The following is a 27944-nucleotide window of genomic DNA, read 5'->3' as shown; positions in this document are numbered from 1 at the left end:
TTAAAAAAACAACAAAAAAAGTACTAAAATAAAGTACCCATGGAAGAACAAAAAGGTGGAGGTTGACAAGGGAGCCTCCTTCAAGTACACCAAAGGTAGAAAACAGCAGCACAGTTCCAGCCTTGTTTGGTCACTGTCTATATGATAGCCACATTAAGATACCTACATCTAAGAGCCAGACAGAAAAAAAATGTTATTTACACATCTAGAATGCCATGGAAAGAAATAGCAATACCACAGTCTGGAATTCACGTTAGATACAAGCCAAGATGTCATGTACGCAAAAAAAGGCAAGAACAAATGTGAGAGAGTTGGCTGGGTTATGTAGTGTCCTTTAAAACCACGTCTGTGTACAAGTACAGTTCAAAGCCAAGACCTGTCCAGACATTGTAAGTATTGTGCTTCAAATCAGCATGGAGACAGAGCACAGCTACTACAGTAATTCAGAGACCTCTTTAGTCACATTTGATCATGTAAATAATTTCATGTCAGTCCCGTGGCCTAAAAACCACTTTTGCTTTACACAGTCAGCCTTGTTGCTTTTAAATTTATTAGGAAATTTCTCTCTTTTCTGGTGCAGGGGCTATTGACAATGAGCTCTCTCAGGTGGTATGATTATGTATTCACTCAGAGAACGTAACTCCATTGGTTACTTAAAGAAACGTGATAGAAATGAAATATCTGGGCTTTCCATTAAATTAAGCACGAGAAATTTTTGGCCACATAGGCAGGAGAAAGTTTGAGAAGCAGCTGTATTAGCGTACGGAATAGTATTCAAAGGAGAATAGAGGAAGTCGCTTTGCTTGGGATGTTTAAAATAAGACTGGAGAAAGCACTTGGAAAAAAAGCTTTAGGGAGTTATCCAACATTTGCAGAAGAGATAGACTAGATGGTTTATTAGTCATTTTCCATATATAATTTCTAGTCTATGATTTGATGACTTCCTGATTTTGTAAATAGTACTGATTGATTGGAGGGGGATAGTATAGCATTGTGAAGCAGGATTATCGATCGGCACAGCAGGATTATTATCATAGCTGATCATTCCTAGGCAGTCCAATTCCTGCATGTCAAATATCCTACCAAAATGAGAGCTTGTCTGTGGGCTAATCCACTATGGGTGCATGTGTGTATTGGAAGCGTGGGGACTGAGATTTGCTGTCCTAATGGAACGTGCATTATTACTGAAGTAGTGCCTTTAAGGCACAAAATGTTCTTGCTGGAAAATGGCATGCACGCAACAGTGGTCATAGGTGGGAAGAAAATTTTCAAAGCTTTCTCCTTGCCTTCAGAAATGTTTGCTGCTGTGACCCATAATATGCTGAAATCTACAAAGGGAAGCAAGAGCCTCTGATAAAACAAGATGTACTTGAATATCTTTTCTAAAATTCTCCCCCGACCCCCAAATATTCTTCTGAGGTGTAGGTAAAAGCCAGGATATCAGAGGGAGTAATATTGGGCAGACATTTCTAGTGAGGAAAGATTGTGCATTTCTAAGAGGTTTTGAATGAAAAGCAAAACAAAAAACCACCAGCACAATTACAGTAAACTTATGTTTGACTGGGAAGCTTTTTATTAAACTAGAACATCCTCAGAGCTCATTAAAACAAGGAGTTGACTGCAATTCAGTTTGCACAGAATTTGAGAGTCTCTGTTTTCTTTCTCAGTGTTCTGAGTGATGTGATTTTGGCCTTCCCAGGAAGTGCTCTGGAAGCCAACATACCATGATCTAGACATGCTAGCTGCAAAGGGATGAGGTGATTTGTGGTGGAAGTCTGAATGAAAAAACAAGAAAACCTACTGAGCTCAATTCACAAAGCAATAGCAATGCTGGGAAGATTTTGCTAAGAGTCATTTTGCTACTTTTGATTGATGCACCTTACTGTTGGTGCCAAACACTTTTAGGGTTACTTTTAAAAATGTTAAATGGGAAGGTATATTTTCCATTGCAGTTTAAGGAAAGTAATATTCTAACTCTTGCTGTAATGCGGAGTCACATATTGCACTGCAGATGAATGAGTTTCAATTAAAAGATCTTTCTTCTTCCTGTCTTCTGAATGATGGCAGCTGTAGACACCATGTTTCTAACTAAAATCAAGGATAACACACTGGCATTGGATTTGTATCAATCAGGCTCACAGCGGGTACCACGGGCATTATCTTGAGATGTACCAGTGCTCCCTCCTGTTAGTACCGCTACTTAGTTTCCCTCCTGATTTAAGTGAACTGACTCACTGAGGACTACAAAAGCTACACATAGCTATAAAACCCATGAAAAAGTACATGGATAAGTTTACTAGGCCAAACAAAGAAAGAAGAAATAGGTGAATGAGGAAAAGGCTCTTGCTTGAACTATGAAACATATGAGAGATTATGTGGAAAATGTTCTAGACTCAGTCAGATTTCAAATCTGCATCTCTTCCGTTTGCACAAAGAAAAAGAGGTAAGGGCCAAAAAGGTAAAGCACAGCATATATAAGCAGATAGGCTGCCGATTTATGCAGGTTCTGGATTATGAAACAGCTGTGTTTTCTGCAGTGCTATCACATCCAGGCACTGTGGAATCCATGGAACAGTTTGCAGGCTACAATCATACACTTGGGGCATGTTTGAGCCAAATTATCCCCTCAGCACTGCCTCATTTCAGCGTGGAACTCCTGCTTACTATTTACAGGGAGGGGCTTTTAAGTCTTGTACACTGGGATTGTTGTACTTGCACATCAAGGTGGCATAGCAGAACTTGTAGTGCCATGGATTGAACTAAACACCTGTTGAGCTTCACTGAAAACACACGGTACGTAGCACATAATAAATTACCCAGTTGGAAGGCTCCAGGCCTGTCCTATTCAGAAGAAAATGTGACCACCTCAGGGAATACAAAGGACATGGCATCTGCTTGTTAAAACTGGCACTTTCTCCTTTGGGACAAACTTACCATTTGTGAGGTTTCTAGTTCTCTCTCCCATACTGCTAGGATTATGTCAACTGTGTTTCTCCTAGCTAGCCAATTTTATTTACAACCTGGGATCAGCAGCTCCAGCAGTACACGGTTAGGGGACTCACGAGACATGAGGACCCCTCTGTATGTTAGCAGCTTCTGAAAAAAGGACTGAAATCTGTGGCACTGAAGAGAGTTCTCTGTTTATAGGACAGTAACCACAGCTATGTCTGCGCTGTAATCCGAGCTGTGCTTCGCAGTTTGTGGAGCCATAACCACGCAAGCTTTCAGCTAGCTAGCCCAGGTCCCAATAACAGTGAAGATGCAGCAGTGTGGGTGTCAGCACAGGCTGTCCAAGTTCCCTGGGACCTCTGGGTACACCCTGGCATCGCTAGCCCATGCTGAAGCTCACTGCTGTTTTTAGCCAGATTAAGGCTAGTGCGGGTATGCCTACATGAGCTGCAAATCACACCTCCACTACTACTACTCTACACAGGCTATGTCTACACTGCATTTTGCCTGAATGGTTTCCTGTTGCACTGTTGCTTCTACACTGGTATCTTATTTAGAGAGATTTTTCTTAATATCGATCGAGTACAACTGGTAGAGGAGACCAAGCAAGCCAAGGATTTCCACTAACACGTTAATCCTCTACCCTGGTACCAAAAGGTGCAGAGTTATGAGTGAGTTGCCACCTTCTGAGCATGGGACCCTGGTGATGGGGGCAGGGCAGAGGGCTTTTATGGTGAATAATAAGGGAGACCGAAGTGAAAGGATTTTCAGTAAGGTTGCTATCTGTGTTTCTGGGTTAATAACTAGAACAATAACATTTACCACAGACACCCAATTAAACCCAAACTCAGAAGACAAAATACATTTACTGAACATTGATCGCTAAGCTGTATGTCCAGTGATCTTTTCAACAGGATGCATGATAACGCAGACAGAACCAGCCAAAAAATTAAAATCCCAGGTCCCAAAAGGTATGTCTACTCTCCAGGTGGGAGCAAGCCTCCCAGCCTGGGCAGATGGACTTGAGCTAGAGGGCTAAAAATAGCAATAGGGACGTTGTGGCTCGGGCTGGAGCTCAGCCTCTCAAGCCCATGAACCTCTTACACTTGAAAGCCCAAGCTCCAGCCTGAGCTGAGATGTCTATCCTGCTATTTTTAGCACACTAGGGGCTTGAGTCAGTCTACCTGAGCTGCAGGGTAGCCCTACCCAAAGAAACCTTGGCTTCCAGAGGAACTCTGCATCAAGTAAAGATCTGGTGCATCATGGTTACACAGCAAAGGAAATCTTGACAAACAATTCCTGTTGCAAGATTTATTCTTGTATCAACACAACGTGCCCTACTCGTCGGGGCAATTTTTGCAGATGGCTTGGCTGTGGTGAGTTAGATCAAGTCACAAGGACAGTCTTGGTTTTGCCACCAAAGCATGTGAAATAAGGAGCTGTAAAGTCTCCAGAGTGTTCTGACGGGGGTTCAAGTGGGAAAAATGAGAATTCAATCATATAAGTACAATTGTAGGAAGTTCTTCATGGACAAAGAATGACAATTACTCGCAAGTGTAATTACATCAAGTGTCAGATCAAGTTTTAACAACTTTTTTTTTTTTTTTTTTAAATGATCCATCCCAAAGCCATGACTTCAATCATCAGTCACTGGCTTTCAATCCCCATTTCTACTTTCACAACTGAAAATGGCTGTTCCAAGCCACATGGTAAACTGAAAAAGATTAAGTCCTGTTTCAGGTCACAATGGGGTCCTCACCTGGAGGGACAATACAGGGACCACCAATCCATAATATATTAGCAGCATTTAAGTTCTATTCCTGTTAAGCACCAAAACCCATTAATATAGGGAAGCTGTAACCTTAAGAGATACCTTTAATCGTGTACAGTATATGTGCAGAGCCCTACCTTTTGGGCAGAAATATCACCTTCCAGCATGAGTTTAGATTAAATTACATCAATCAGAACTGTCCTTGTCAGATCTGAACATCATGTCTTTTCAAAGGCTCTTCCTAAAAAGACCCCCCTCCCATTATCATTGTTGGTGCTACTTTCATGACAAGTTGTTTCCATGTATTAAAGGAATGACATAGACAGAAATGTCGTCTCCTGAGCCCAGTCTATCGTTGGATATTCTCCAGCCCCTGTCCTTCAGCACTCCCCTGGCTCGCATCACCAGGTCCTGAGCTGCTAACGTGTATCTGTGGAGGAGGAGGAACACGGTTACATTGCAGAAATTGAGCATGCAGAGATCACGGCTGGTAGTATTATGAAGAATGTGTTTTCACAGCTGATGAGATTTACATTTGTGAGATACAAAGACAAGCTGTCAGATGCCATTCATCAGCAATCAAAGAACAAGTGTTGACTACTAGTAAAAATTATTTAGCACCTGAGGATCTCTAAGCATTTTACAAATTTTAAGGCATTAGGCCGAGTATTTCACAAGTGACTAGTGATTTTGGGTGCCCAACTCGAGACACCTTAAGGTTGCCCGATTTACAGAAAGTGCTGAACATCCCTCGGAAAATTAGGCCTCTGTGACGGATCTTATATGGAGCACCCCAAAAAATCACTAAACCCCTTTTGAAAACCTTGACCGTAAGTGTCAAACACCTTTTTAAAGAAGGTTAAATAGTAGCATACCCACTTCACAGATTGATATACTATGGCAAAGAGGGTGAGTGACACATAGTGAGTCGGTTACAAAGCCAAAAATCCAGGAACTCCCTGATCTTTACTTCAATTTATACCTTACACCAAAAGGATGAATTGTCAGTTTCCACTGAAACAGTATCCTATTTTTGAAACCATCATCATTATTTTAAAACTGAAAAATGCATAGAGGTTATGTAATCAGATTAATGAAATCAGAAATCTCTTCAAATTCATAAATTCAGTGAAGACCATTCCTAACTGAGATGTCAGGTGCTTACTGTATTGTAAATATTTGCTAGCCATTTCATGAAGTTACAAAACTGTGAAACAGAGCAGCACTCCATTGAGCTGAGCTGCATCATATTTATTGCAGATATTTGTTGTCCCCCAGCTTCATGAAACAGTTGAGAAACAATGGACGCTGCTCTGGGGGCCAGAAGCACGAAGGTGGAACATAGCCAACTTTGCACGCTGCCCAGCTCTTGTTCTGCATGATTCTTTAGTAGAACTCAGTCAGGGCCAATACGTATAACTGAAATGTTAGAGAGACACTGTGGGTGAGGTAATATCTTTTATTGGACCAACTTTGTTGGAGTGAGAGACAAGCTTTTGAGCCACACAGAGCTCTTCTTCAGATCCCAAAGCAGGAAGAGCTCTGTGTAGCTCGTCTCTCTCTCCTCAACAAAAGTTGGTCCAATAAAAGATATTACCTCACCTTCCTTGCCTCTGTAATATCCTGGGACTGACATGGCTACAACAACACTGCACGTAACTGAAATGCTGTCAGTTCAATGATGATATGCTCAGCCACGAAGGCCTGCAGTTTTGCATTACACTAAAACATATTTGCAGGACACTTAGAGGAATGATCACAACAACAAATCCCTGAATGGCTAACTTGTGATTTTGACAGGACTGATTCTACCTTCCTGAGGATTATGACATAACTGATCACAATGGCACAGGAGCAACAGTGCAGGACACTTCCGTTTTCAAGAGCAGCTCAGTTACAACTTCTCAGATACTTAGCCTTCAGTCTGAAAGATCAGCTGCTTAGTAGTGTTATTTTTACAGCATGAGTCCTTGCTCAACTGTACCTCTGTTCCCAATGCAATATTTACCATGAAGAATATCCCACATAATCCTAGTTACATTAGCTGGATCCACCCTTCCATGACAATGTACATTTTCACCCATCACAAGGCTATCTCAATGCTGATAATCACTGTCATCCCCGTTTCCCCAATGCCTGGCTGCTTCTGCCTGGAAAGCAGGATGAGTGTGCGTGTTTTGGGGGTGGGAAGGTATCCAGGGGCTGTATAATAAAATCAGTGCCAAACACTGGCCAAAATATACAGGCAATAGGAACCAAAGACTCTGGCATCACGGCAAACCCCATAGATGTCAGGTAGGTTGCCCCACCAACTGTGAGGGATCCCTTCCTAGAACAACCCAAAGTACAAGGGACCGGGCCCCAAACCAGTTCTAAGGGCAGCACCCCAGGGAAACCTTCTGGGGAAGTGACCTGCACCAGAACTCTTCTAAGGAAAAAGAGCAGACACCTCAAATGATCATAAATGGCAGGGCACTCATTACACAAGAGATGGCTGCTCCAGGATTTGAGGTTAGAATAAGCTGAGAATGCATTATTTAATGGCACAAAGCTTGAATCAGAAAAGATTGTATGTAACTGGTGAAGAATGAATACTCAAGAAACAGTATGATTGTGGTCATTATTACTGTTTTTCATTTTTACACTTTTTGGTGTCTCAGCCCTCCAGGAAATCTTAAGACACGCTACACGACGACTCAGCAGTTGGAAGGGATTTTTACAATACAATGTGAACTTCACTGCACAGTAAATGGGGATTGAAAATTGGAATGTAAAGGAAGGGTCAATGTCAAATGCAAATAACGGATTAAAAGCAGAGAACTGTGTGCTTTGGTGATGCAGTGAGAAACTGGTAAGATTTTCTAGGCCTCACTAGTTTTAACAAGAGATTTCCTCTCTGTGATAAGAAAAGGGCCTAGGGGTCATTTTACACAAGTCAAGAGGCAATGAAATCGTCACAAACTCTCTCTCAGACACACACACATGCTGCAGTTGCCAAGGTCTGTTCAATAGCAAAGACCCTGAAGAATAGGGAGAGGAGATAAGAAGCACTGACCCCATTGCCCTAATACAAAATGAAATTTCATTTTCTAAAGAAATAGCCATTCATACGCCTCAGCTTCCATATAGCAACATCCGATGCGAGGCTAAAGAACAACTAAATTGCACATGGCACACCCAGAGCTTGTATCAGACATGCAGTGAATAAAAACATTCAACGAGAGTTGTAGCTAAGAGCATATTTTCAAGGATTTCTCAATTTTTGCCAGAATTTAGGAGAAGAAAACGGCAGCAAGCCAGTGAAAGGGAAACTTTGTCTTTCACCTGTTCCTAATTTACAAGGGCTTCCCACAATTCAAGAACACAAAGGAGTCAGTATTTCTTTTAAGCTCCTGTATAAAAGCTGAAGGGCTTTCCTGTTTAAAATGGTGTCCTGAAATGAGAAGATTACAAAAGCCTTCAATAAACCAGAGATTCTCACACAGAGAATATGAAATACACAAGAAAACGAGGATGTTGAAGCTAAGAAAACAGACTAGGTAAAGACAGTAGAAAGGGAACATATTCCTCCTCCAATACAGAATTGAATTAGAGCACTGCTGTTCAGCGGGGCACCAGACGAGATGGGGTGAGATTTTGGCACTTGGAGATGAATAGCAGCAGCAGTCCATTATCGAATGCTTTATCCACTAATGCTGTGAACTTGGGATTCAACTGTCAAGACAGCATTAGAGAACTGCTGAAGTAGTCTTAAAGTACTTCTTCCCAATGACGAGCCGCACCAGAATGCAACTTTTGTGATCTGAGAGTATTTTTTTTCCTCCTGCTGAAGCTTTCAGTATTGATCAGCGGAGTACTGCAAAGAGAAATGGCTGCAGTGGGGGAAATACACTCTTGGCAAACTGTGTGGCCTGCTTGGGCTGCTTCCCAGCCTCCCGAGCACAAAGGAGGTAGCGTGACTCCCCAGAACCTCCTACCTATCCCCACAGCCTGAGAGAGGGGACAGGACATGGGGAAGGACAGGAGGAAAGGTGAGAAGGAATGATTTTTGAAGTGGTGATCAGGGAGCACAGCTGCCATGCCTAAGCTGTATCAGCCTCATATGAGGAAACAGTATGATACTGATGCTCCTTCATTGTCTTCTTCATTCACGCTTTTCCACCATTCCCTATGCATGGACTACACTTGCTGAGTTGATCTACAAGGCCATCTTCCACTCATCATTCATATTCCCCTTTAACGCCCATTCCTGCCACAACACCTACAAGAAATTAGCCAGCTAAGATGTCCATTTTGTGTAAATATTACCCCCCCACACACCCTTCTTACTCCATCATGCCACAGGTTAGCCCTCACTGGGAAATCACAAAGTGATCAACCCTCCCTACTGTCTTGTTACCTCACGTCTCAGTGCACAAGCTCCTTGGGGCTGGGATCACGTCATCTGTTTTGGGGAGACGCAAAGCATCAGCTATAACATATAATAATCCTGAAGCGTAGTCTTATGTCTCACTCTGTCCTCTGTTGTTTCTTTTTGCTTTCCCTTTTGCCACATAATGGCTTTCCCATCATCACTTCACTGTGTTTAAAATTAGTAACAGTTGGGTAATTTCACTTGCATGGCAAGTCGGAGGACAGGATATAGGAGGTGACCTCTGTTAGAGCCCAGTGGGATCAGGATGAAGACACTGTGTTAGTGCTCTCTGTCTAATGGACACTTGAAATAAAAAATGAAGCCTTCAGATTCAGCCACACAGCTTGGAAGAAATTCCAGATGACCACAATGTGGCAGGTACCACATGATAATGTAAAACTTCTGCAGTTTATCTCATGAATCAACCGCACTTTCCATGTGATTGCACTGCCATAGTTTTTAAAGAGGAGATAGAACCAAAACCTCATATCAGACTATGCCTGAAACACGGGAAAGCTTGGATCTGAAATTCACAATAGGTTCCATTTTTGTAATGGGATGAACTAGAAGGTGAATCTGAAAACTGTTTCATTTTAGCAAGAGTGCATATAGGTATTTTGCAGTTTGGGCCCATCTTTAGGATTCAACACAGAATTATGCATTTATATAATAACAGAGAGACATCTAGAGTTCCAAAACTAAGAATTAACAAATTAACAAAAGCCCCAAGAGTTTTGCAAGGGATATAAACCGTCATGTGTCAGAGCATAAGCCAACCTCTAATTAATGGGTGTTAGTAAGAAACCATTCCTGTGGATAGATGATTCCATAACGGCCTACTCTACTGGTTCTTGCATCTTCCTCGAAAGCTTCTACTATTGGTTACTGTTGGAAACTGGGCTAGATGGACCACTGATCTCACCCAACATGTAGGTTCTTATTATGTCCACAACGTGGAAAATATCACAGGACCCATGCAATTTCTCCCATGGCTCATTTCCACATTCCCAGTCATTTGAAAATTCAAGTTGATGAATTTACCATAGACTGGGTTACTAAACTTCTCAAATAACTTGGAATTTTGCTGGACAACATTATTTTAAACATATTTGCAAAGTGATAAATACCTAAGATCTCTCCTTAACTGACTACTCGGAAGAATGGGACACTGTTTCATAGTCAGGATTGCTATACAATCATGAATCCATTAGCTATACTTCATTTGGACTACTGTGAGGTAAATTAGGTAAAATCTTTCACAAAGTACTTTAAACCCTTTAAATATTCTTTATAACTAAGCAGCAAGAGCAATTCTGCAAGGTAATTTTCATAAATATCATTGCAAGCCATATGAAAGGCTGTTCTAATTACCTCTTGCTAGCTGGCATGAAAAATGCCTTGCCACTATTATTTATAAGTCCCTAAATGATCTGGCACAAAATTACTTAAAAGAACAAATTAACATTCAGTTCAGATGTCCATTCATAGAACACCAGGTCAAACACTAATAAATGTGTTTGTTCTGAGACATAAGTAAAGAAAGCCTGATTCTGGTGTGACTTACACTGGGGTAAATCAGGAGTAACCTCACTAAATTTAATGGAGTTAAACCAATGTTAGATGGATCAGAATGAGACCCAGAAAATCTGCTTTTCCTCTTAGGATCCCTAATCTTTTGTATACTGTATAATAACCTCTACTAATTAGTTCAGCTAACTCATTGATGACATTTAACAAAGAATCTTCATTCTTAGTGCAAGAAATGTGTGGCAAAGCTACCTCATTATCTGCCTTCGTATCCCACCTCAAAACTCTCCCTTGCCATGATACCTATAAAAAACTTGACAATGATTAGGCCGCTGGCATGCACAGACCAGTGCCTACCATGCAGACCAATACTGTTTCCATGGTTTACTTGTACTCCCCCAACTGTCTATATCCATCATCTGGTGTATCTTGTCTTATATTTAGAGCGTAAACCCCTTGAGGCAGGGACTGTCACCTTTTTTTTCTGATTTTGTACAGCACCTACCACAATGGGGTGCAGATCTATGAGTAGTGCCCCTAGGCACTACGGTAATAAAAATGAAGTTATCAACTTCTGAATGATTGAAAGATTAGACCTATTGTAAATGGTTAGCTGCTGAATAGGTGGGCATCATTATTTGTATTATGGTAGCAGACCCCACAGAGATCAAGACCCTATTGTTCTAGCTGCTGTACACTCATGTAGCAGGTCTCTGCACAGAATCTATTAAAATCTGAATAGATAAGGCAGGCAGAGTGGGAAGAAGGGAGTATTATCACCCCCATTTCACATATGGGGAACAGAGGCATCAGAGAGATGAAGTGACCTGCCCAAGTTCACACAGGAAGTCTGTGGCAGAGCCAGGAATTAAATCCGATCTCAGTCCAGTGACACCCTCAGGACCATGCTTCCTTTCCATTGTTAATTGACAATAGGCTATTCATGATTCCGGGTACGTGTATGTCCTTGGATAGCGCTGCTGATGTCAACTCAGATATTGAAAAATTGGCCTTAAATGTTAACTGGGTGATCTCAGCTAAACTGTGATTCCCTGGATAAAGCTTTAAATATATTGTTTGGCAATTCCCTCCCCCACATTATCAAACAGATGAGGCACCTCAAAGCTCCGTTAGGTATTTTCTGACCCCACCCCTGTCCATTCTTCCTCCGCCATCGCCTAACACTCTAAGGATCCCTCTGTTCCTAACTGATTCCTCCTCCTTTTTCCACTACTTCCCTCACCGGAGCTTAGAGAAGTTCCGCATCTGCTACTAACTGATGACAGGATTTCATTAGTTTGTAACAAAGGTTTTGGGAAAGCTTGTTTAAATACAGATGGCAGCCATGCCAAAACCGGGAAATCAACAATCAAACAACTTGTTTCTAAGCTGAATGCCACACAAAACCCAGCTTTCCATCCCCGCCGGGCATATTCCTGCATTGTTGCAAGTAGAATCATGTCCTGAAAAGAGGAGAAAACTTACAGGAAAATTCTCTAGGACGGGGGATGGTCAACACTGCTCTCTGTCTGTCCACCATGGAGCACTACTTCAGACTCAGATGATCCGTATGTTCTCACCAGCCAGGGGACTTTCCCTAGGGTTCTCTATGCTTTTTGACTGGCTGAGTCACCCAGCTCACTTTAAGCTTTGCCGACAACCCCTATTTCTAACTGAAGTGCACCAGTGGTCGAGTTGATTTAGTAAGATATAGCCAGATGATCCTGGCAAGTGACCCATGTCCCATGCTGCAGAAGAAGCCAATGCACATCCCTGCAAAGTCACTGCCAATCTGACACGGGGGAAAATTCCTTCCCAACCCCATGTATGGCCCTCAGTTTAACACTCAGTGTGCATATTCTTATGTAGTCAGTGCCCATTTTTTAGGCCCTCTTCCTCAGCACTATTCACCCACCCAGCCTCTCTTCCTCCCAACCCATGTTGGTGGGTTGGATGTCCACATACCAGCTGTTGCATCCCATTGCGGTGGCAAGTTGGAGTCAGCACTCAGTAGTACCATGTGCACGTACTAGCAGTGAGCAAGAAGCAACCATGATAAGAAGGACAGCACCAGCTTTTGTGGACAGTTCTTGTGAGACTCTCTCTTTTTGGGGATGGGTGGGTGTGGCAGGTGTGGTGCAGGGAGAGAGGAAGCAACAGCTGGGTGAATGAAGTCCCAGAGCGGTGGGGAGGTTCAGAGATTTAGGAAGCAACCCCTGAAAAAACTTACTTATAGAAGAGACAAATGGTCACTACAGTATTAGGGGAGCCTTTTAGCACTTGGTTTGGCTGGTATTTACCTCTTTAGGAACAGGGCAGGAGAAAGGGGGATGGATTTTCCCAATCCTGCTGGCACATCCCTAGACTTTGGTTTTTTGTTTGTTTTTTTTTAAATGAAAGCACCATTTTGTGTTGGCTGTACAGCATATGCATATGCTGCTGCTTCTCCTCTTGGGCAGGCTGTATGATGCCGTAGCCCTGGCCTCTCCTGCAAAACCTAGTATTTATTTATCTATCTATCTATCTTAGCAGAGGGACTAATAAGCCGTAGGGAAGTCAAGCAGCCCAGGCTCTCTCATTTCTACCAGATCTCTCGGAGAGAGGAGATTGTGAAGGTCAGAATGTCACAGCTGCAGCTTCACGCTAATCATCCATTCACCTGACAATCCAGCACTTGCAGTGAAATGCTATTTTACATTCCATGTTTGTAAGTGTCAGTATAAGAAAATACTGTTTGCAATTTTCTCTAGAATGGCTGTCACTTAAAAACCCAAGTGGCTGTCAGAGTGCCTTTGCCCACGGTTATCTTCCCCGTTTTCCCTTTGTGTGGTAGTACAGGGCGAAGCCTGAAAAGATGATGGTTCAGAAACAAACACATGAAGCATTTTCAGACTTGCTTTTCTCTTTCCCACACCAACTGCCATTGACAGACTAATGTGACCAGAGCGCTATGGATTTTTCCACACATTTTCATTTGGGTGCCGAAATATCCCAGATTTTGTGTCTGACACTGGGTTGCCCTCCCAGTTGACACAAGGGAAACGGGTGAAAAATGTTTAAAAAGCTCCTTTCTCTGCTGTATTCGAGTGGGAGTTTTCATAAAAGGAAAAATGCAACCCAGGAGAGGGGATGGCACAGGAGAGAGGGGTGGCTGGGCACAGAAATCAAGGGGCCTGAATTTGGGAAGCAACAATGAGGCCCCCTTTCACGCTGATATTCACAATAAAACAGACTGACCCACTCGTTCAAGGGAGAACTTGACTTCGGGAACTTAACTCTTCAGGAACATTTGTATTGCTAGATAATAGGATGCTGGGAAGAGCAATGTTGACCAAGAAGAGGAGATAAAGCCAGGAAAATAGCGAATATAATTGATGAAATGGGTTGCAATCAAACTTTTCATCTCTTGCTCTCACTCAGCTTATCCAGCCGTTGGCACCCTGGGCACATGACTGGTTTTAAGAACATAATATGACCAGTACAGTGAATGCACAATGAGCAATGTTACGGGAGCCCCACATTCAAAACCCATACGTAGCCTCAAGGCTCCTGCACCAGGTGACTGCACTGAGGAAAAGATGCTCAGAACCGGTAGCGGAAGGTGGGCCAACTACCTTTCCTCCCAGCACTCCCTAGCAACAAAGCCTCTTGTCATCTGGGTTGGTGCTGTGGCACTGCAGCTGCTAAATTTCTCAGGGGAAAGAGAAAGTTATTCTTAAGTGGGAAATGGCTTCCCAGAGGAAATGATCAGCCAGACAAACAAATATGCCAAGTCCCTCACTAGAAGGAGCAGAGGCCTCCACACAGCTTTAGTGTGGTGGGAAAAATAGAACCTATGCCCAGATACTGTAGTCCCCTGCCTATCCCCATACAGTCAGCAGGTTTTTAATCCATATTTGATAAGTCCCCCTTTGAGAGTCTCCAAGCTGCAAACCTAGCCATAAAGACACAGAAGAACTTATAAGAGAAGCTCATTCACTTCACGCTACTCTCTGGAAACAAATGAGTTACGAACCCCACGCTTGCTGTGGAAGAGGAACTCTGAACGGACAGGTAAGAGCACAAACCTGTGGGGATCATCAGGGTCACAGTTTGGTAGGAAGTTTGTGACAGCTTCTGCCACTTCTTCATTTAATAATACATCCCAGAGTCCATCGGTAGCTAAGATCAGCACATCCTCTGGTCCGTGCTCATACTGCAGAAGATTGTAGACTCTCACCTATAACCACAAAACAAGAAACATTGACTCGGATGAAGGAGGAAATATTCCAATTCTTGTGAAAATCTGCTGATGATGATCTTGAGTTAGCAACTTAGGCAAGGGCGCTCAAATACCCCCACATGTCGAACTTTTGCTCTCCCCACCACTCAGTAGGGCAACTTCTTCATGGAGCTGGCAATCTCTCTTAGGCCCTAATTCAAAATAGCATACCCTACTGCTGGATGGCACTTAATCAGGTGCTTAAGTGTTGACCTGAATAGGAACAGACTTGACTGTTCTTGAATCAGGGTCCTAATGCATTTATGTAGTGCTGACAGCGGTGATCAAAGCAATCAAACCTATTCCTCTCCCTTCTCCTCTTGTGGCCATGCTGTGCATTTTGGCTATTCTCCATCATTGGGATAGCTGGTCAAATAAGAATTTAATAATCTACTTGATGAATTTTTAATAACTGTTTTCACTATTTGCCCAGAAACCATTAACTATGCCCAATAAATTGCACATGTTCTGAAGTGCTCAGTGCATTGTATAAGGATTTGCTACCTAAAGTCTTTTCTATAGCCGTGATCCAGCAAAGAACTTAAGAATATGCTTAACTTTAAGCATGTGAGCGGCTCCACTGAAGTGAATGGATCATATTCTTAAGTGATTTGTTGGACTGGGGCCAATTTAAGGAACCACATAAAATATTAGTGGAAAAGGTTCTTCCATACTAGGTTAATTCCCTAAAATGCCCATTGGTCTTGTTACTTAAGGCTGAAGTCATATAGCTAAGAACTGAACTGACTTCTCAGTCTGGCCCCTGATGCTGAACAATCTGACATCCTATGTTTAAAATGGCCTCCCGTAACCCCCTGCTTGACTGAGCTGTCTAAATAATGAAATCAGGGGGTTAACTGAGTCAGCACACGAACAAAGGTCATTGCAAGTTTTTCAAATGAGTCTTTTGTTGGATGTAAGTCTTCTCCCAGCCTGCCCTGCATTCCAACTGTCAAACCGCCTGCTCCTTTAATTCCCCAAACTAAAACTTGGAATCCTTGGGAACCACTCACAGAGCACTTTAATTACCCCACCAGTAATTTGAAAGACGTGTGACAACCTTGGAAGGTAGACAAGAAGAAATGATGATCTGTATTAGAATTTGGGAACAGTGCACCTGGTCACACATGCTGCTTTATCCTTGTGCTTCAAGAGCAGCATCAGTGCTCCACAAATTTGTTCGGACATGTACTTGGCACAGCTAGAAGATGGGGAGTGATTTCATTCTCTCTTGGCGCATTCTCTCATTAGGAGCCAAGGAGCAGGAAAAGCACATAAAATGCTTGGACCTTTCAATGTAATTATGATTTTTATGGGATTGCAACCAGGACAGGAGAAACAATCATGTCCATCTCAGTGCTAATCCTCACAGTTTTTTCCCTTTTGCTCTAAAGGGAGAGAGGGTCATTTGTAAAATGTATCGATTGCTTTATTATTTAAGGTCTATCTGAGTGAGGACTTTTGAGATGAGCCAAAAAAAAAAAGTCAACCTAGAACACTCCCCACTGTCTTTACCTCCTGATTCAAATCTATCAGGAATACAACTCCACAGCAGCAAATATAGTCTATGGAGACTGTGTGTTACAGGTACACCTCTGTGCCAATTCACAGAGGATATGAGTGTTTCATAGAATCATAGAATATTAGGGTTGGAAGAGACCTCAGGAGGTCATCTAGTCCAATCCCCTGCTCAAATCAGGACCAATCCCCAACTAAATCATCCCAGCCCGGGCTTTGTCAACCCGAGCCTTAAAAACCTCTAAGGAAGGAGATTCCACCACCTTCCTAGGTAACCCATTCCAGTGCTTCACCACTCTCCTAGTGTTTGCAGCCCCCGACATTATAGAACCTTGGCTCTTTAGTGCAAAGTGTAGCAGCTCATGCCTTTGTTTGTTGAAGTCACCAGCTCAACTGCCAGTGTATTGGCCGAGATGATGGTCATCACAAAAAAAAAACGTTTGGAAGTCAGATCTCTTGGATGTCAGCTACTTTTACACAGACAGTAAGATACTTAAATGTTAATTATCCACTTAGCAGTGAATCACTCAGAACAAAACACATGTAAATCAGCAGACTTTTCTAAAATCCATCTCCATCTCCCTCACCTAGATAAAGAAAGTTCAAATTAAAGTAACAGATCCTCTCCTGCTACCACTGGGGAAAAATGTTATGGGCCAGATCTTGCTCGTACTGAAGTCCATAGCAGATCTCCCACTGATGTGTATGGAGCAAGATTGGAGCCTATGGCTGCTGCTTCAAGGCAGTAGAATCCTGTCAAAACTATAACTGATGCAGCAGATGAAGGGCCCAAGATATATATTTCTGCAGACTCTAGTGTACATTACTGAGAAGAGAGACTATTTTGATACAAGAACATTCAGGTTTTGGGGAAAACTCAGGCAAAGATAATATAGCTAATTTAGGAACTAGCGGCTATTTTTTATGAGGAAAGACTAAGCTTGACATGTTCAAACCTGAAGAGATGGCAAGGAGATGGATGCTGACAGACGCCTAATGATGCACAGTAGTTAAGAGGTATGGGCAATGGTGTGAACAAAGAACCAGCTATTTGACTGGTATGCAGTTCAAGGAAAATAACAACGTGAAGTTATGGAAGGAGGTTGGGTTAGTTGTCAGATGTGGCTCTCTCCCCCAAAGAATGATTATCACATCTAATTGTCTACTCACTGTCATAAAGTAGCCAGCTTTATAAACTTTCCAAACCTTTGTAGATAGGTAGGATATTACAGTATTCATATTATTTCCTATACCAAGCAGAGGCCATGTCCCGGTGATGTCACCTGGTTGACAAGTAAAGTATTTAAGGGTGGCCACAATATTTATTGTTTTTCCTTCAGTTTTCTAAAATACATCTACAGGTGGCTAGCAAGCACTAATAGACATGAGTTAATTTAGAGCTGTTCAGAGAATCACAGTATTTCAGAGGCAGGCTGTCTTGCCCAGATGCATTCCCACTTAGCGGAGCTGTTCCAGTTCTCATTTTTAATACTATCTTCTTGTATTAGTTATTTGCAATTTTACAGAGGAGTAACATGACACTAGCATTCTCATATGGCACATGTATGACACTATATACTTTTTATGTGGCCGAGAGCTATTTATCAACTCCATCTCACCAGCCATTTTCCCCAAAGCCCTGAGCTACCCCCTGCTTGCTGCCCTTCCTCAATAATAATTCAGGCAATTCAGCAGATATGAGATTTAAATGATGTTATGGCTGTGACACAAATCAGTCAAACTTGCGTGCGCTTCAAATGGATACAGAACTCTCCAGCTCACACAGACATGGGTGGCTGGCCAGACCACCAGGCAACCTGGGCAAAAGCCGTTTTCCCAATGCAAGCGGACTCTCTGTATGGCTTCCACTCCCTCTCACTTCCTTAACTCTCCCTGCTCCCTCTATGCATTTAGGAAACACTCCGTCCACCTCCAGTGTCATCAGGAAGGATAGACAATTTGGGATCTACCTCATGGTCTGTCTTAATTAGCCCATACTGCAACTTCATATCCAAAAGTAGGAATGTTTAAAGCCAGCAACAAAGAAGCAGTGTCACTTCTGCACAGCCAGCCAGCAAGGAGAGGGCAGGTCTAGATGAATTACACAATGACTGGGGTCTTCAGACCTCTGCTAAGGTTTAGCAGCGGATGCTCTGTGCTACAGCTCAGTTATGCACTCTGTCTGGATATGGATTGTGCATTCTGTTATTCAGCAAAGCTCTTAATGTGTGCTGAGGAAATACTCCAGTGCCAAATCCTGGATCGGTGATACAAAGGATGGGTCGGGTTTGTGGTTACATCTCAACAGGATCTACCATACATACATAATCCCAACTATACATATAAAATGATGGGATCTAAATTAGCTGTTACCATTCAAGAAAAAGATCTTGGCGTTATTGTGGATAGTACTCAGAAAACATCCACTCAGCGTGCAGCAGCAGTCAAAAAAGCTAACAAAACATTGGGAATCATTAAGAAAGGAAGGGATAGATAATAAAACAGAAAATATCATATTGCCTCTTTATAAATCCATGGTACACCCACATCATGAAGACTGCATGCAGATGTGGTCTCAAAAAAGATGTACTGGAATTGGAGAAGGTTCAGAAGAGGGCAACAGAAATTATTAGGGGCATGGAACAGCTTCCATTTGAGGAGAGATTAATAAGACTGGGACTCTTCAGCTTGGAAAAGAGACGACTACGAGAGAGGTCTATAAAATCATGACTGTTGTGGAGAAAGCAAATAAGGAAGTGTTATTTATTCATTCTCACAACACAAGAACTCAGGGTCACCAAATGAAATTAATAGGCAGCAGATTTAAAACAAACAAAAGGAGGAATTTCTTCACACAGCACATCGTCAGCCTGTGGAACTCTTTGCCTGAGGATGTTGTGAAGGCCAAGACTATAACAGGGTTCAAAAATGAACTAGATAAATTCATGGAGAATAGGTCCATCAATGGCTATTAGCCAGGATGGGCAGGGATACTGTCCCTAGCCTCTGTTTGCCAGACACTGGGAATGGGCGACAGGGGATGGATCACGTGATGATGACCTGTTCTGTTCATTCCCTCTGGGGCACCTGGCATTGGCCACTGTTGGAAGATAGGATACTAGGCTAGATGGACCTTTGGTCTAATCCAGTATGGCCGTTCTTATGCACCACCTTCAAAAGGCCATACTTGGCTTGTGAAAGAGCCACAGCTGATCTGGTATCCCATTCGTGTTCTTAAGCGAGCCAGCCAACTCTTGCTTGAAAACAACTCATAGCAAACTGACGTAGCCTGCAAGCCACCTGAGATGGTCCTGAACCAGCCTGGCCCAATGGAATTCAAGCCAAGACGGGCAACACTCTACATTCAGCTTCAGCTGCATTTACTATCAGCATGGCTACTTCAGTAATTTAAATCCTTTCTTAATTGTATTGTTCCTTATACGTGCACGGTTATCCAAAGCAGTTTCATTGGCACACATGGAAATCTCTTTCTATACTATCTTCCAAGTAATTTATATGTAAAATAATGAAAAGCTGGTCCCAACACTGTTCCCTGCAGCACTCACCAATTAACCTCCTTTTAGCTTTTTACTGCTACCTTTTGTTTCCTGCCCTTTAGCCAATTTCCAGTGTACTGTGCCAACTTTCCACTTACTCCATGGCTCTGTCTTTTATATTAACCTACGAGGCAGACCATTTTCTCAAATGCTTTCTGAGAAATCCAAGCACTGTGTAAGACCATCTACTACATTTTTCATTTCTTCCCTGACAGTAGTAGCCTAAAAGAATTCCAAGCCAGTCAGATTTGACCTGCTATTCCTGAAATCACCTTGATTCTCCTGAATCATACAGTCCCTCTCCAAATATTTACCCAATTTGTTCCTTTAAATGGAAGTCCTAAAGCTTTCTACCAAACACTAGTGTCAGTCTAACATTGTGTGGTTTCCTTTTACATACTGTGAAGTGTTCAGCAAGCTCTTTTAGCACAGCCTTTATGGGAAAAGGTTCTTCAGTTCTCCCTCTCCACATCATTCAGTCAGACAAGTGGTCAGGCGAAATAACAAGGGGCAAATGGCGCCATCAGATGCATGTCTTTTCCAACAAATGGGTGAGTAATCATTTGAAGAATCTTAAAACCAAATCTTACCTCCCAGATACAGGGACAAGATTCCTATTGAAGTCTACTGCCAGACTTTCGTATTAAGATTTGTCAAATGATTATTTCACTATGAAAAAGAGATATGTAATACAATGTGAGATCTCCTCAGCTCTGGTAAGTCTGCTTTGTGCTTCTCCAGTTCATTGTAAGTGGTTCAGTTTTCTAGAGCTGTGAAAGTCTTTCAAATGTTGTCTCATACCAGCTGAATCACCGAAGGCTGACTGTCAGACTTGGTTACGGGTCTGTTCCTCTCATGGGTTGGTACGTCTATTATAGTAAAATTTGATTCCATTCAAAAGTTACTTAAACCTACACTTCTGGAGTTAGACTCAGTCTGCTTCTTCAGATATTTATATGGTTCTGATTTCAGATGCGTTTCTGTTGCAACCTTATATCATAGCTTTGGTTTTACTATTTGAAACAAATTTGCCATGTTCTCCCCTGGCCTGGGAAAGGGGCCAGTGGCCGTGGCACAGGACCCGAAGTCAGAAGATGTAGTTCTATCCTGTCACTGACTCACTGTGTGACTAACTTCTCTATGCCTCAGACTCTCAGCCTGTAAAATGGAAATTATCTTTCCCCACCTTTATATAATTGAGGTCCACTGATGAGGAAGTGCTATCGAAGTTGCAAGTATTATTACTACTTAATTTACTTCCAAATGCAAGTTCCCCAAATGGCAGCACAGGGCATTGCTTCTTAACATACCTTTGTCTGCAAGATGTATTGCAGGTTCCTGACAATATGGAGACAATATCTGAGAGAAGAGCAATGTTCGGTGTGGTGTTTTTTTTTTTTTTTTTTTTTTTGGCACATGTATTTGTTTTCTCATAGAATTTGATTTCTGCTGGCTTATCTCAAGATTGCTAGGGCTGATATTCTTCATTTCCTGCTACTGGCCCCTATGACATTTCTGCTAGCCTTAACTGCCAAAGGACTATGGAAACAAGGACATTTTTTGCTGCCATTTGATCAGGCACTTGCAGAGTCTGAGACTCAGCTAGAGTATGCGTTATGCGCATCACGTTTTGGAATTCAAACACAAATTGGAAAAACCTACAAGATGCAAGATACAAATCTCCAAGATCTTTATATTGCATGAATGAATGTTCCTGCAGCGACTGGCAAGGTTGATCCTGCCGAGATACTATAGTAGAGCCGGGTCTTGGAGTGCCAGAAAGAAGAGGTGTAATGCTGCAATTCTACTGGCACAAACCAAATCTATTACAATGATGAGGGCAGAAGTGCTGATTCCCTGGCCTGGGACAGCAGAGATGGCATACATTGAAAAAAAACAGGGAAAGGAGCAGAACGAGAGGGGGAAGGATGATGGGTGGCTGTCAATAGACTTCTTTTCTTTAAGTGACCAGAATCTCTCTCTAGCTGTCTTTCAAGCCTCAGTGGAAGCACTTTTTAGTCAGGACTTGTTAGTTTGGCAGCAGCATTACGTTTCAGTATGTGCACAACTTGCTCACTTCCTCTCCGTAGTCACTACTAGGGCACTCAGCACCGTAGCACGTAAGTCTCAACTGCTAGGTCAAATGTTGGCAACTGTTGAATATTTGCTGAAGCCAGTGGGAAGTGCAGAACTCTCAGGATTTGACCCATGGTAATTAAGACTCTTCATGTGTGTTCACAATGGATTCTACTCTTCAGCTCTGTAGGCTTGATCTGTCTTGCTTACTGTTTTAAATATAATGTTCATTACTAATTCCATATATTTTGTTATTCCAGGGAGGTTTATGCAAAAAGGAGTTTTCAATGAGGCTCTGAGGACAGCCAGGCTCAGACTCCTTCTAAGAACCTCCAGTAGGCCACTGCAACATCCTGGGCCATCAACCGAAAATGCCCTACCTCCTGCTCTGGAGTGCTTCACTCCAAATACCATCAGCTACCATGTATTGGATAGTGATGAACTGAAAATGTTCTGGAAGTCAGGTCCCAAATGACTGAAGGCCTTAAAGATTAAGTATTGGGTCTGCAAGTGAAGTGGATCAAGGGCAGGTGTGGAGCTTATTTTGATGCGCCCTGGCTATTTTTCCTTCTTAGACATTGGGGTTCTGTGCTGTGTACAAGCTGTAGTTTCCATGTTGCCATGCAAGAAATCAGGGACTCCAGTATCTAGTTTCTATTCTCTTATTTCATAAGCTGACATCGGCTTTAAATTCTGTGTCAGTGGCGTGCTCGGTCACTGAAAGGGAAACATAGGGGGAAGAACATCTTGCGCCACTGCAGAGTGAATCCTTGGGCTGATCATGAAGCAGCTGCAGAGTCACATCCAATGCCCCTCGGGCAGAAGGACAGTAACCATGACACTTAGAAGGCGGAAAGGCATCAGGGGCCTGACAGGGATGTGTATATTCCTGGGGCAGCAGGAAGAGGAATGAACACTACATTACTATGTAGCGAATGGCATCAATCCTGTCATTATTTCCACCCTTGATTTACACATTTATTTAAGTGATCAATACTGGACATTGTCCACAGTTGACAGCAATTCAGGATGAACAATGTGCGCTTAGTTTAATTAATTTTCTTCCACTCCCATGTAACAAAAACATGGATGGTGTACCTCGGGAGATGAGGACAGAAAAGGTTTGATGTAGATATTGGAGTCATGCACCTTCAGGTCATGGTCTCCAAGTCCTCTAGTTACTCCAATAGTTGCCATGACACGAGCCTGGAAACAAGAGAAACGCATTAATATCAAAGCCATTTCCAGACACAATGTTAATGTGATAGAGAATTAAAAACTGACCCCACCATGTAACTGCTAGGGCTTTTGGAGGAATCACCTCTCTTTTTCAATGTTTCCTCCCCTATACTGGGGAGTTAACGGACAGTGATCTTTAATCTTTTCACTTTCACAATTTTAGCTGCTTATCCACCAGGGTCACTCTGACTTCAATTTCTCCCTTTCTACAGGGCCAAGAAAAAACCTGCCTATCGTTCTAGACCATAAATTAAATTCCCCTGGGTAGTTCAGGAGTGGGTTTAGCATCCATTGCATCGTCAGGTGGGTTTGTGCAATTTGGGACTGCTGTAAATACTTGTTGTCTCAAAATTATATATAGCACAGAGAGAAAGAGAATGAATGGGGTGTGTGTGCGTGTGTAATCTCAACCAGAATCAAAATTCTCTCTCATTAATCTAAGTCTGCAGGAATTTAAAAATACCTAATGCACCTCTCTCTACCATTTCCTTGTTCTCCCTTCCCCTCCTCTATTTCCCCATTTCTGTTTTTATGCATTGTCTAGATTGTGAGGTCTCTGGGACACTTGTTTGTGTACCATCTAGGACAATGGAGCCTTAATCTCTCTGTAAGAGTCCTCAAGTACTACTTGCAATAGAAGTACTAAATTATATTAAGCGTATGAAGCACCCAGCATGTTAGTCAATAATAGCACTCCATCAGCAGAATATTTTGACAGCTCTTTCTGGAAGTATTGTCATTTCCTATATGCAACATCCCCCTGACCACCTGGGAAGAGGGAAGGTGCTGAATGGTAGGCAGCTTTTGAAAAAAGGGAGGTAAGGTAAATATTGAGGGTTCCTCCCTCCTTTTATTTTGTTTAGGGGTACAACACAAGGATGGCTGTTATGCTTCCTGTTGTTTGCTTTGGCAATGGAGCCATTTGCTGTGAGTGTGAGAAACAGTCCCACGGTAAAAGGCATCAGCATGCCTTCTGGATTAAACACATAATAGCTTTTCATGCCGACAACATCTTGTTATATCTGCAGGAGGCAGAAAGCTCGTTACAAATTACAGAACTTTGGAATTTGGGCAATTTGGGATTTTGAATCAGGCTTCAAAATAAACTATGATAAATCTGAAATTTTAGGAATTAATGTTCCCAAAAGGGTCAAAACCAACTGTTGTCACATCTACATAAACTGAAATGGGTAAAGGAATCTTTAAAATAGTTGGGAATAAATACTGTGGAGAAACATAAAAATCATTTTAAGGCAAGTGATCCTTCAATGTGAAATAAAATGATGAAAGTCTTGGAAGAATGGAACAAATAAGAAATAACCTGGCTACGTAGGGCAGTCTTGGTAAAAACAAATGTCCTCCCAGTAATTTTTTTTCAGTACATCTCTGTTGGTATCCCTGGCATGAGATCAGAAATATGGCAGGGTGCAGTATTAAAATTCATATGGACATGTAAGACCAAGGGTGAGTTCTAAGTTCTGTAAAAGTGGGGTGGACTAGCTTTCCCTAATTTGGTTTATTATTATTATGCATATTATGCATTAATATGTGGTTAACTAGGCTAACAACAGACCATCCAAACATGGGGTAAAATTCTAAGAAGACTGGAGCCCAAGTATGGCTATTCTTAGTCATTGTTGAGTTAAAAAGAAACCTAAGTCACCAAAAATAAAAGGTGGTCATTTATCCAGACTACCTTAGCAGCTCTGGACAAATTTTCTAAATTCCTGTCACCAAGACCCTCTCCCTCAACTACTTTCTTTAATCAGGAATTTATCCCTAGGACATAATCAAAGTGACTGTCCACCGTAGGTAAGAGCTGAGATTATTCAATTCAGACAGCTGTTCCTTGGAACCGATTTGAAATCATACCAAATTATACCATGTAATGTAAGTGATATATATATCCCATATTGTCAATATTTACAAGTCACACATTTTATTGTGAAATCTGGGTATGAGGTGGCTCTAGCTAGACCTTTAAACACATTTGAAAAGTTGAGCCAGGAGCAAGCTGAAACAAAAGGTTTAATTTCGAAAACATATACAATTTGGATTGAAAAAGATGTTGATAAGAAAACAACCCAGATGGAAAGATGGGAGAAGGATTTGGACAAAGAAGTTGATGCGGGTGAGTGGGTCTCTCTATGGGAAAGGGGATATTCATCTTCAATATATGTAGCTCAAAGATAATTTTTATAAATTATTACTGTATAGATGGCATTTGACTCCAGTTAAGATCCATAATGTTTTTGCTACTAGAGCAGTGCTCTTTTGGAGGGATTGCAGGTAAAGGGAAACATACTTGCACGTAGGCTGGATGTGTCCAGGATTTAGATGGTTTGGGGAGCAATTATTAAAGAGATTCATTTTATGACAAAATGTAGGCATCCTAGAGATCCCCTGATCTGCTTCCTTAAAGCTCAAGTAAAGGTTCGACCTTTTAAGCAGAACTACAAATTAATTGCTTTGTTGTTAGCAGCTATACCTTGTGTTGCACATTATTGGAAAAAATGTGACCCCCCTCCTCCTACAGAATTTGTTGTGTAATAAAATATGGACAGTTCTTGTAATGGAAAAGCTTTCACACCAAGAACGTACACAAGAAAAACGCCAAAAAGAAGACAGCTATTTAGATACTTGGCACTCTTTTTAGCATACTCAGAGGAAGGGGGCTCCTCAACCAGCAAACCAAAATCTTTAGCCAGTTTCTTTGAATATTAATCTGATCCTGAATAAGTAATATATGGTTTAGTATGTTCACATTTTATTTTAATTTTGCCTTAATAAAAAGTTTAAAAAAAAAAAAACCAACCCTAGGGGTTTAATAATGAAGGCAGCAGGATGTCTCTTCATAATGGAGCGCTGCCACATATTTCCTTTGGCAAGACAAGAACCATGATGCAAACTTAAATCGCTGATGTGACAGTAATATGAACACAGTCATTACTGAGAACAGCAATAGTTTCAGAGGTGCACCTCACTCCCCAATACCCTCCCTCAAAGTGCTTCTCCTGACTGCAGAACCAGTACAGACAAAATCTTCAATTATCTCAAACACCTCACCTACTTGCTAGAGGACTTTTCCCCTGAATCAGCAGCCATCCCTCAAGAAACTCCCGAGTCTTCCTTAACTAATACCCTGCCACAGAGCAGCCAGCAAGACACTCTCACGGGGCAATGAATCCAACATCTTCTCCCAACTACCTTCCTATCACCCTCCAGTCAGGGGGATGGGAATCTGGGGCCTCCTCTGAACCAGGAAACTTACGCTATGGATGCTAGCTAGTGACCGAGATGACTTTAAATAACCTTATACATTAAAACACTACATCCACAAAACAAAGAGAAAATAAATTAAAAAAAATAACAGGTGCACAAACAAACTTTGCAAACAAAAGAACCAATCCCATCAAACCTGCAGATAAGCTACAGCAGGTTTGAATCCTTCATAACTAGATTATATCTGAAGATTGCATATTTCTATATTCAAATAAGAATCCAAACAGTGGGGAAGTGCTGTTTGGAAACACAGTGAGCATACTAATGTCAGCAAACTGAGACCTCGGTGAGACCTGAGAAGTCGGTGTCCTTATATTCATCCTATTGCTACGTCTAGCTAAGCTTATTGGGATCAGAGCTAATAATCTTGCTGTTCATAATCATGCAGTTGGTAACACAGTGGCACTTGAATGAAATTATCATTTTTCTTTAAAAAAGGAATTTTAGTTCTCATTGGAAGGATACAAGGGTGGTTCATGTGACAACGGTCTAAGAGGGCATCACTCCGAATGTGTTACCTTTCCCTGAGATCACACCCACCTGTGCCTCCCCTTATGTCAGGATTTCAACAGCTTCCTTTATCTCAGTACATTGTAAATCATGGTTAAACACACAACTGCTGTTTTAGTCAGCAAAGTGGATATATTTTTGTCTTCTTCACCCAACCAATCCACATTTAAAATGCATTTCACAACCAAGCCATGAGAGCTATCTGCACATGAACAGTAATTTAAGATTGTCTCATTTTAGCTTATTTGCAACAATGCAAAATACTCTTATGAGCTGCGTACATGGAAGAATACAAAAGGAAATTGAGCAACACATGACTACGTTTGTGATAAAACTACCTTTTTAATACACTGCACTTTTCCCTCCCTGCAGACAGCAGAGACTGATTTATGTCAGACACAATATTCTTTCAAGCTGTCAAAATGATAAAATAAAGAGATACTGAGCGGAAAACATTGGACTGCCACAAGCTACACTGAGTGGTAAACAGCACAGAGTTCTTTATCCCTTTGGTTCAAGGAAAGCTCACACGCCTACCTTCTTGCCTTCTCCATATATAAGGGGAAACTTCAAGTCGTCCTCCTCAATGCTTTTGTAGGCCCTGTGGGGGGGATAAACAACATTTTTTTTAAAGCTTGCACTCAATTAGTGACCCTGTGCCCTAACACAAGCAGCCGTGTATATTTTTATTATTTTTTCCTAGAGACTTCATCTTTGCAGCAAGCTGCCAGTTAGTTTGTGTGTAGAGATTTTCCTTACAGGACTGTGCTATTTGAACAAAAGAAAAGCTAATGTAAAGAACATGCAGTATTTAACACCAAGCTGTCCTTGTTTCTATTA

The 27944-nt window shown here is 41.9% G+C and overlaps 1 protein-coding gene across 2 annotated transcripts in view; it reads right to left on the bottom strand.

Annotated features, from left to right (window-relative positions):
- Positions 1-17: 17 nt before the first annotated feature.
- Positions 18-27944, bottom strand: part of PPM1H (protein phosphatase, Mg2+/Mn2+ dependent 1H) — a 206278-nt gene continuing 178351 nt past the window's right edge. For both annotated transcript variants that reach the window (XM_027826419.3, XM_037887539.2), the window contains 4 exons: positions 27642-27705; positions 23172-23279; positions 14729-14880; positions 18-5150 (listed from right to left, as the gene is read on the bottom strand). In XM_027826419.3, coding sequence (XP_027682220.2) covers positions 5003-5150; positions 14729-14880; positions 23172-23279; positions 27642-27705 — 472 coding nt within the window. In that variant the 3' untranslated portion in view covers positions 18-5002. The remainder of the gene's footprint in view (positions 5151-14728; positions 14881-23171; positions 23280-27641; positions 27706-27944) is intronic.

Source organism: Chelonia mydas, chromosome 1 (assembly GCF_015237465.2).
Source record: "Chelonia mydas isolate rCheMyd1 chromosome 1, rCheMyd1.pri.v2, whole genome shotgun sequence".
NCBI classification, from domain to species: domain Eukaryota; kingdom Metazoa; phylum Chordata; order Testudines; family Cheloniidae; genus Chelonia; species Chelonia mydas.
This window is presented reverse-complemented; position numbering and strand designations above follow the sequence as displayed.